The sequence below is a fragment of the Lissotriton vulgaris genome, chromosome 2_1, assembly GCF_964263255.1.
Source record: "Lissotriton vulgaris chromosome 2_1, aLisVul1.2, whole genome shotgun sequence".
NCBI lineage: Eukaryota > Metazoa > Chordata > Amphibia > Caudata > Salamandridae > Lissotriton > Lissotriton vulgaris.
In genome coordinates this window covers 1,620,602,726-1,620,613,665 of record NC_141687.1, presented here as the reverse complement: position 1 = coordinate 1,620,613,665, position 10,940 = coordinate 1,620,602,726, and the positions used below count along the sequence as shown (strand labels likewise).

At 48.2% G+C, this 10,940-nt stretch overlaps 1 protein-coding gene across 1 annotated transcript in view; it reads right to left on the bottom strand.

Moving 5' to 3' along the window:
* Window positions 1-1,179: 1,179 nt before the first annotated feature.
* ATP5IF1 (ATP synthase inhibitory factor subunit 1) overlaps window positions 1,180-10,940 on the bottom strand; it is a 28,342-nt gene continuing 18,581 nt past the window's right edge. The window contains exon 3 of the mRNA XM_086957508.1: window positions 1,180-1,414. Coding sequence (XP_086813634.1) covers window positions 1,276-1,414 — 139 coding nt within the window. The 3' untranslated portion in view covers window positions 1,180-1,275. The remainder of the gene's footprint in view (window positions 1,415-10,940) is intronic.

The following is a 10,940-nucleotide window of genomic DNA, read 5'->3' as shown; positions in this document are numbered from 1 at the left end:
CCGCTTACTATAATCTCACCTATCATCCCTACGGGTTAGAATAGGCGAGACCTAAAAAAAAAAAAAAAAATCCGATAATGGAGTCTGTCAATGCATAGTATCAAGGAGTCACAAACCCCTCGTGACCAAAACATTTTTAGAAGATAAACAACTTGCAATCATCCGAGCCCAACACTAGATGGACTTCTGCACAGCAAGTGTATCTACAACAACACATGCCTCAACATCATATTACTGTATCAAATGAGAACATAACCTCTTTTTTCAGTGAACTTCTGGAGGTTTTTGATCATATATTCCTACAACTCCCTCACTGACCATAGTGTGGCATGGGGTTGGTGGCGGGGGATCAGCCTCCAATGACACTGACCCAACTCTCATATGGAGCATGGCTATAGGCCATTCTCTGCACGGGGTTCGACTCAGGGCCTGGGTGCCACCTTAACTCCAATAAACGAAAGGATGTGAGCAGATATAAAATGTGAATGATCTGGTCATCAAACTAGTGGCTAAAACGAACGGACCCCAAGCTCTTGCATTTGATTTTAAAATACGATAAAAAGAAAATGCACAAGACCCGACAGACACTTGTTCTAAATCTAAAATACAATATCAGTCTAATGCCCTATATACCTGGAGCACAATGACTGTCGCAAAGTGACAGTATGGCTACTGGTTTCCATCTCTGTTTGAAGGACGATGAATGAATGCAACTCACACCTATTTGGAATGAAGATTTAGTACATTTAATCGCTGGCTGATTATGTAGACATTTACCTTGAGAGATGCGAGTCCACTAGAGTCCTGTTTTGAAAGTAAGAGACCTCTAGAACAAGCAGAATGTAAAAACCTGGCCCCTTTACAATAATGTCAGCTACCAGTCATCCATACAGATCGAGAGCATTTCATCCGATCTTGCCTGATTCTGTCACACCATGAATAGCTGTACCTTCCCTTCTGACATGTATAGCGAGGGAATAAAAAAAATGCAGCACTAACCATGGACATCGTTCCATCTTTTGAAACACGGGTTAGGCCTGGTCTGCACAGTCTAGTAGCAAGAGATAGGATTAGCGGGCTTTCTTAGCGACAAAAAACATTGATGAGGTTCCAGTGTGTTCCTGTAAAGTAGGCAAAGGCATGCAAGCACACCAATAAAAAATGATAACCAGACTCATGTATGCATAATGACATGGATATTTTTAATCTACGCCTGTTTTAATAATGTACAGTAGAACCAGTGTACTCTGCCAGGCTTCAAAACGGTTTTAAAACTTAGTCATCATCCAGTTTCTTCAACTTGGACTTATGGCGTTCAATTTCTTTGTGCAGTCGTTCAATCTCTTTCTTGTGATGATCTATTTCTTCGTGGTGATGTTTCTTCAAAAAGGACAGCTGCTCTTTTTCTTTTTCCCTTTGAATAAAAGACAAACAGTAACGCTTTTTAGGACTAACTTCTCGAAAACAGAATTTTACATACTTCAAACAATTACAGACATCAGCAATTGCCAGTTTTTGGTGCATGGCTAATCATTCTAGTTTTGTGGCATACATTGTTAACCGGCTTCCTGTAACGTACTCAGGTGTGATATGGTTTAAGCAAGGAGGAATTCAGTGGTTATCAATGCTTAGCACCACAAGTCACATACCAACTGCAAAGGGATGTCCCCGCCATGCTCATTTCCATTCAAACAACACAACTTAAAACATGGAGCATGTAAAACGCCGATCTTAATCAAAACGTAAGCATTGATAACCCACATTGTGTTTTCTGATAATTACTTTTAACAAGGATTCTCTGATACACGCAGTACAGGTATAGCACACCCAGCAGCGCAAGCTTTCCTCGCAACTGGGCAACACAAAAGCACCGACCAGCTGCAGCATTTCAAGCATCCCTCGCATATATTCAAACATACACAGAAGGACAAGAATCTGCTCAGACAAAGCGATTATAAGGCAACAGCATGCAGGTTTCCCTCGTCTGATTTCACATACAGAAATGGATGAACACATAGGTGCGAAAAAACAGCAAAGCATGTTAAAGTACTACTAGCAAATTTTGGAAAAGGAGCTGGCATTAAAACTGTGGATGATTTTCAAATCCTCCACGTTTCCTCTCACCAAGAAAGAAATGGCTTACAAGTCGAGGGGTGGGCTAAGAAGGGCGAGGGAAGAACAGGAAGTCATGCGAGAACTACAAGTAATCAATTTTACTTCAGCAGACTCGCATAATTGCAGGAGTGGCTCTCTGAACAGGGCACTTTCATTGGTGCATCAGGCGCCCCTCTGCACTCTATCCTTGTTCCTACCACCATACTCCCGTGGAGCCCTCACTACTCTGCCACTGCCAACGACTCAATCCTCCCTTGCACTCCAGTGGGCCCATAGCTATTGTGGGTCATCAAAGAGAATGACCAACAGCAGGTCCAAAGAAGACACAGACGCACCTTCAAACTGAACTGGATAGCTGCACACGCCCATATGCCTTTATCGTGCATGCTTATACCTTCCTCTGTGCAACCAGTGAAGAAGAGAAGAGGGCATAAGAACAACCACCACACAAAGCACACCCCTTTCCCTCACTGTCACGGCCCGCATGTGGTAGGTGTCATCCGCGACTCCTACTGCATGGCAGCCAGCACCAACAGCAGTCAGGGCAAAGGCACCTTTCTTGTTCGGTACTAGTGGAACCATTCCAAACATGTTCATTTATCAATATGCATACACTGCGTATTTCATAGTGTAAACAAGCATTGTCACTGCCAATAGGTTTGACTTAAAATACCTATTGTAATGCAGATCATTACAAGTAGATAGTATGAGAATGGATATGTATTATTGTGGAAGCAAAGAACTGTAGAATAATATTGTAATAGGTTAAAAGGTCAGGTGCCAGGCCTAAAAATACATGTAGGTTAATGACTGCCATCCTCCCATCTGTGCTGCTACCAGAGAAAAACAAGCATTTGCAATGCAATAGGTCTCGCATTATTTAAGTTTGAGCTATTAGCATTGTAAATGGCAATTGTTTTTTGCTTTATGCTATAGTTTTTTTTTTTACATAAAAAGCTTCATATAAAATATGTTTTATTAAAGTTATTTATGCAGTATCTAAATTTTGTTTGCATAAAACAGTATAATACTATCTTAGTAAAAAAGTCAAATATTTTAATGGAAATTCACCACATGTTCATTTATGTGTTGGTTTTGAAAATAGCTAAATTAATAGCTTTGTCATTTACAATGCCAATAGTTATAACTTTCGCAAATGTGACACCTATAGCATTTGTCATGCAACATTTGTATTTACGTGACTTAGATGTATTGATATTACAAATAACAATGGCTTTTAATTTTTTTTAATACTTAATAAAAGTGATTGTAATTTATAATGGCAATAGCTTAAACTTTTGTAAATAACTTTTGTGAAGATTATGTTCAGTGTATTTTATTGTAACAAAATCCAAGAACAGAAGTGAAATATTAACATCTTTTTGTGACATTTGTAATAAAGCTTGAAACATTGAGAGAACATATTTGTGCTGTGGTGGTGCTGAGTGATGCTGTGGTGGTGCTGAATGGGGCTGTGGTGATGCTGAGTGATGCAGTGGTGGTGCTGTGGTGGTGCTGAGTGGTGCTGTGGTGGTTCTGAGTGATGCTGTGGTGGTTCTGAGTGATAATGTGGTGGTGCTGAGTGACTGTACTCACTGTCACTCTGCACTCACTGTCACTCTGCACTCACTGTCACTCTGCACTCACTGTCACTCTGCACTCACTGTCACTCTGCACTCACTGTCACTCTGCACTCACTGTCACTCTGCACTCACTGTCACTCTGCACTCACTGTCACTCTGCACTCACTGTCACTCTGCACTCACTGTCACTCTGCACTCACTGTCACTCTGCACTCACTGTCACTCTGCACTCACTGTCACTCTGCACTCACTGTCACTCTGCACTCACTGTCACTCTGCACTCACTGTCACTCTGCACTCACTGTCACTCTGCACGCACTCTGCACGCACTGTCACTCTGCACGCACTGTCACTCTGCACTCACTGTCACTCTGCACTCACTGTCACTCTGCACTCACTGTCACTCTGCACTCACTGTCACTCTGCACTCACTGTCACTCTGCACTCACTCTGCACTCACTGTCACTCTGCACTCACTGTCACTCTGCACTCACTGTCACTCTGCACTCACTCTGCACTCACTGTCACTCTGCACTCACTGTCACTCTGCACTCACTGTCACTCTGCACTCACTCTGCACTCACTGTCACTCTGCACGCACTGTCACTCTGCACGCACTGTCACTCTGCACGCACTGTCACTCTGCACTCACTGTCACTCTGCACTCACTGTCACTCTGCACTCACTGTCACTCTGCACTCACTGTCACTCTGCACTCACTGTCACTCTGCACTCACTGTCACTCTGCACTCACTGTCACTCTGCACTCACTCTGAAATCACTGTCACTCTGCACTCACTCTGAAATCACTGTCACTCTGCACTCACTCTGCACTCACTGTCACTCTGCACTCACTGTCACTGCACTCATTCTGCACTCACTGTCACTCTGCACTCACTCTGCACTCACTGTCACTCTGCACTCACTGTCACTCTGCACGCACTCTGCACTCACTGTCACTCTGCACTCACTGTCACTCTGCACTCACTGTCACTCTGCACTCACTGTCACTCTGCACTCACTGTCACTCTGCACTCACTGTCACTCTGCACTCACTGTCACTCTGCACTCACTGTCACTCTGCACTCACTGTCACTCTGCACTCACTGTCACTCTGCACTCACTGTCACTCTGCACTCACTGTCACTCTGCACTCACTGTCACTCTGCACTCACTGTCACTCTGCACTCACTGTCACTCTGCACGCACTGTCACTCTGCACGCACTCTGCACTCTGCACGCACTCTGCACTCTGCACGCACTCTGCACTCACTGTTTCTGCACGCACTCTGCACTCACTGTCACTCTGCACTCACTGTCACTCTGCACTCACTGTCACTCTGCACTCACTGTCACTCTGCACGCACTGTCACTCTGCACTCACTGTCACTCTGCACGCACTGTCACTCTGCACGCACTCTGCACTCACTGTCACTCTGCACTCACTGTCACTCTGCACTCACTGTCACTCTGCACTCACTGTCACTCCGCACTCACTGTCACTCTGCACGCACAGTATCGGGCTTGTCTGGTTCTGCACCCACCTCAGGGTTCCGGGTGGGGCGATCGTGCCACCCCCCTCGTCGTATCCAGGTGTCTTTCTTCCCTGTGCTCAGTCTTCAGTCGCTCCGAAGCCCGTCCCTTGGAGCTATCCCAGGCGGGTCTCTGCCAGCAGGGGCGTGTTGTGCGTTTGCAAGTGGTCTATCTCCGTGTGGCCCTTGAGGTCAGGGTTGGCTGAGGTGGCTATCTCATCCCTTCTCCTTCCGCCCGGTTCGTGAATATGGTCCGGCCCTCTCCCGTGTAGCGCTTGTCCTCTCACAATGACCCCTGGTGCAGGGGGGGGTGGGGGGGGGGGCACTATCTCTTCTTCCAGTTCCTAGTATCCCCACTGCTGCTTCAGGGCCTTCTTCCCCGTTCGGCTGTGTGCCTTGTCACGTAGGGGGAGGGGGGGCAATGTCCGAAGTCTCACCCCCTGCCGCTCTCGTGATCGTTCTGCTCTCCCTTCCCTGCGTGGCCCCGATTCCTTGCTAGTGTCGTCCCTGGCGGGGTCAGCCTCCGCTGCTGGTGCCTCCCGTAGTCTGTCGCCTGCCCCCGTGTCTCGTGTGTCCTCCCCACCGGCCGTTCCACAGGCGGGAATGTGTGTATGGGGGGTGGGGAGAGGGCACCTCCGTCGATGCGGGTGGCACTAATGGGAATTCGGGGGTATGCACCGGACCGGTAGGCCACTGGCGCAAGGCCTCCCCCCAAGCGGTCCCTTCCTCCGCTTTTGACTCCTGGGCTCACCTCCGTTGTAGGCGTCCAATCTCGCCTGCGGGAACGGACCAGCTCCGCCGATCCAAGCGCCCGCGGTTTTCGTCGTTGGAGGGGGAGGGGTGCGGGGGGGGAGGTGAAGGGATCCCCCCGCTCTCCGCTCCCGGGTAGCACCTCCACCAAGCGCCGTGCCTCGCGGGTGGGACCCGTTCCGCTTCTCCCTCGGTCTCCGCGTCTGTGGTCCGGAACCTCACTCAAACGGCCGCCATCTTGGTAAAGGCGGCCGGAATTCAGTCCGGAGCTGCTGCTACTTCGCGGACGCCTCTCTCCGCACCTGAATGAGGCCCGGGCTCGGTCTGTCGCGCCGCGATTCCGGCTCCGCCACAGCAATCAGGCCGCCTCACAGGGCAGGTTCGCTTCGCCACTACGGTTGCTCAGCCCCTGGCCTGCGACCAGGAAGTCAGGCAGGCCGGGCGGGACAACCGGAAGTAGGAGGGCGGGAGCCTACCCCGCCTCCCACGGAAGAGCCGCGATTGTTTGGCGCACCGGAGCAGGCAGGAGCCTACCCTGCGCCCCGGTGCCGAAGAAGGGAAGAAGAGTCTTGCTGCCGGTGGGAGCCGCTGCACTGAGGATGCCGGTGAGTGGGGCGTCGCCTTGTTGGGGGGGGGCGGGGGGCATCTGTGTGCGCGCGCGCGGCGGCGGACTGTGTATGTGTGTGAGCGTGCATGTGTGTGTGTGTATGTGTATGTGTCCTGGAGTCTGTGTGTATGCGTGTGTGTGACGGGGGGGGGGGGGGGGTTGCCTGTCTGGGTGCCTGCGTGTCTGTGTAAGTGTAAATGCGTGTGCGTGTGTGTGGAGCCGAGAGGAGAGGGGCTGGTGTGTGTGGAGGGGTCTCTGTGTATGCGTGTAGGTGACGGGGGTGTGCCTGTGTATGCGTGTGTATGTGCGCATGCGTGAGTGCTGTGTATGCGTGTGGCTGTGATGTGCGCATGCGTGAATGTTGACGCGCGTGCACGCAGCTCAATCCACGCTCGTCACAGTTTTGTGTCCCTCATTCCCCCGTGTCAGCCGACTATAAGTCTCCGCCCTGGACGCATCCTTCGGATGCGAATTCCAGGGCGAGACCTAACAGTATAAATTATCGAGTTATCCAAGACAGTTTAATGGCATTATACCCGCATATGTGGGTCCCAGAAAGTTAAAACTCAGGTGGCTGGATAAATAGACTAAATCACAACTGTCTGGAGTTCAAGCAGCTTTTTGTGAAAGAACACAACTTCTTCCCAATCAAAACATGAACTCCTGGCTCCAATATGTGGGCGGAGCCAACGCCACTATCCTGATGCTTCTTTCTGAACATAATTGTCTAGAGACATCTGTCTGCCAGACCATAAACAAATGCACCCTTTGCTGAGGGCAGGAAGTATCAAGCGAAACTAGATGTTTTTAATTTGAATATCTCCTGATACTTCTGCTTAGGTCTTTATACTCGGAGAAAGCTTTGGAGAAGGAAGCAAGGGACTATCTAAATGGAATTTAAATCACTGGTATTGTACAATGGCCTTTATTTAGCCCTTAGCGCTTTCGGAATAGGTCTTGCAGAATGATATTAAGTAAAGCTGGTACTATGATCCGACAGCCCTTTCTCATTACTCAGCGGCATTGGGTTAAAATCAGTCCGCTGAGAGAAGGGTCAGAGTCTGCAACAAATGACCTTTCTTCCAAATACCAAAACCCACCTTCCAAAAGGTGAGCAAGAAAACTGATTCAACTGGAGAAGAGGATATAGATTTGGCATGGAAGAAGTCAATGTTGTTTAAGTGTCCAGTTATGTGGATAATTGTGGTGGGGGTTAAACAGGTACCATTTTGTTACTTACTTTTTAAGTGGCTTTCTCCAATTTTAAAATTGAGAATGCCATAATCCAGATTTACTGTTTGGCGCAACACTATTTATTTATTCAAAGTTTTATGTAGCGCGAACAAGATCTTTGCAGATATCAGAGCGCTTTACAGAAATAGGTGTAGGGGCAACTAGAGGGTGGATAAATGGTTGCCTAGTAGCATAGGATAGCAGCAAGTACATATATAAAACCAGTAAACGACATGTAAATAATAGTAAAGAAACAGTACCGAGTCTTGGATACCGCAGCAATAGTGAACAGGTGAACTTAGGCCCAACGGATGGCATTTACCTCTTTCTTAAAGCTCGCAGGAACACGGGGTAGGGGCAGCAAGAGGGTAATTGGAACCAACTCTTAGGAGCAATATAGTAGTCGGTAGCAAGTGAAATAGCCTAATAAGATATCAGTCATGTACAAAAATAATACCAATAGTCAATCCGGTAACCAGTCCTGCGGCAATGGTGCAGAAGTCTCTGTTCCAGCAGCAGAAGAGTTCAGGAGAACTTGGCCATAAAGATGGCTTTTACCTCTTTCTTAAAAAAGTGCTGTGGAGGAGATAAGCCTGGTTTCAGGAGGGAGTGCATTCCAGATCCTGGGAGCCATTCCTAAGAAGGAGCATTTGCATGTTTCTTCCTTCCGGAATCTACGAGGTTTCAGGAGTAGATTTTTTGTGCTTCTATTGGATCTCGAGCCTCCAGATATAGTCAGCTTTTGGGTGATGTAGCTGGGTGACTTGTGGTGAACGGCTGAGTGTCATGACGGCTATTTTCAGCTGTATTCTGGCCTCAAAGGGCAGCCAGCTTAGGGATTTTAAATCCGGGGATATATGCGAATGTTTCCTTGAACCAGTGATGAGTCTCACGGCAGAGTTCAAGGAGGCTCTTAGGGGTGCGGTTGTTGTAATGGGGAGTCCGCTAAGGGCCACAATTCCGTAGTCTATGCGGGGGATAACTAGGGCCTGTACAGCAGTTTGGAAGTCCTTAGCTGGGAGGAAGGGTTTAAGTTTCCTCAAAGTGTTGATTTGGAAGTTAGCTCCTTTAGTAGCTTTGCTAACGTGCTGCTGCATGTTGAGCTTGGCGTCAAGTGTAATGCCTAAGGATTTCGCAGATTCCACAATGGTGGGTTGGACATTTAGGTGCTTGAGCCAGGTCTGGGTGATGGCAATCTTCGTGGGAGGTGAAATCAGAAGGAACTCAGTTTTCAGAGCATTTAGTTTGAGGTGATTATCGGCCAACCATGATTGGGTGTTTCTGAGTGTGGCGTTCAGAATCTGGATGTCTTCCGGGGATTGTAGCTTGAGGTAAAGTTGAGTGTCATCAGCATACATATGGAAGTGTGCATTAGATGCTTGAAGCAAGGTGGTGAGTGGTTCCATGACGAGGTTGAACAAAGTGGGGGATAGGGAGGAGCCTTGTGGGACGCCTAAGGTTACAGGCACCAGTGAAGACAGCACGTTCTTGATCTTGAACTTCTGAGACCGGTTATGTAGGAAGGAAGTGAACCATTTGAGAACAGTCCCGGATAGACCCATTCTGGTATTTAGCAGCTCCAGTAGGTTCTCATGTTTGACAGTATCAAAAGCTGAGGAGAGGTCAAGAAGGATGAGGAGGCAGGAATCGTTGCGATCAAGGATTTGGAGGGCGTCATCAATTATGTGCGTCATAGCCGTTTCCGTGCTGTGTTTCGCTCGGAAGCCTGATTGATGAGGGTTGAGGAGGTCAAACTGATCGATGTGTTTTGTCAGTTGGATTTGTACAAATTTTTCCAGTAGCTTCGCCAAGGTGGGGATATTGGTGATAGGTCGATAGTTCATGTCAGCCGGGTCAGCTGTAGGTTTCTTGAGTATAGGTGTGACTTGCCCCTCCTTGAGGGAGTCAGGGATGAGACCTTGTTGAAGGGAGCTGTTAATGATTTTGGTCCAGAGCGGGAGGAGCAGGGGGGGGTGAAGTCTTTCACAGCATTAGCAGGTAGGGGGTCTGTGAAGTGATTAGCGGGCTTCAAGGTGCTGAGCAGTTTGTGAATTGCTTCTTCAGTGTAGGTGTCGAATGAAGTCCATGAAGCGTTGTTTTTAGGGTGAGTGGTGGTCATGCTGATGGGGCTGGAGTATCGGCTTACATCATTGAGGAGATCACTTCTTATGTTGTCAGTCTTTAGCTTGAAGAATGCAGAAAAGTCTTCAGTGTGGAATATCGCTTGTTGCGCTGTTGGATTGTAGCGGTTGCATCTTAGTTTGAGTTTTGACTAGTTCGAACAGTTTTCTTGGTCAGTTCTTCGCTTGGTCCAGCTGGAGGCTGAAGAAGTTAGATTTCGAACGCTTGATTTTCCTAAAGTAGGCATTTCTCTTGTTCTTCAGCGTTTTTAGGTGCAGTGCTGAGGGATCAGATCTCCAGGTGCGCTCTGCCATTTGCATAGCCCGTCTGTCTTCATTGAGTCTGCCATCGTACCAAGGATTCGACTTCTTGGTGGAGACTCTTCAGTTGCAGGGGGGCAGCTTCGTTGATTATGGAGTTCATAGCGTCAAGGTAGTGGTCAGTCAGTGATTGGACATCAAGGGCACCCGTAGGGGGAAGGAGGAGACTGCAAGTGTGAGAAAGAAGGGAGATAGGGTTGAGATTCTTCATGTCCCTTTTCCAGATTTTGGATTTGGTGGGTTGAGCCGTGTTAGGTTTGACTTTTTCGTTGATGAAGAAAGTGATAATGTGGTGGTCTGACCAGTCACAGGGTTGGATCGACCCCAATTGGGTAGAGCCTTCTTTGGCGATGATAAGGTCGAGGATCGAGCCTTTGTCGTGTGTCGGGCTATTGCATATTTGGGTGAGGTCAAGCGCATTGAGGAAAGTTGAGAGACCATTCACCACTGCGTCTTTCTGATCGTTCCAATGTAGATTGAAGTCACCCAGGTAAATTTGAGTGATCAGTCGACCGGCATTGGATGAGATCGTGTCCATGAGTTGTTGGGTGAAGGCGAGGTTGTCCCCAGGCGGGTGGTAAAAGACATGTAAAGAGCAGACAGGTTTGCCCTTGCTGGAGATATCGAGGCAGAAGAGTTCACAGGAAGTGAGGGAGGGGGAGGTGATTTTGTTAACAGA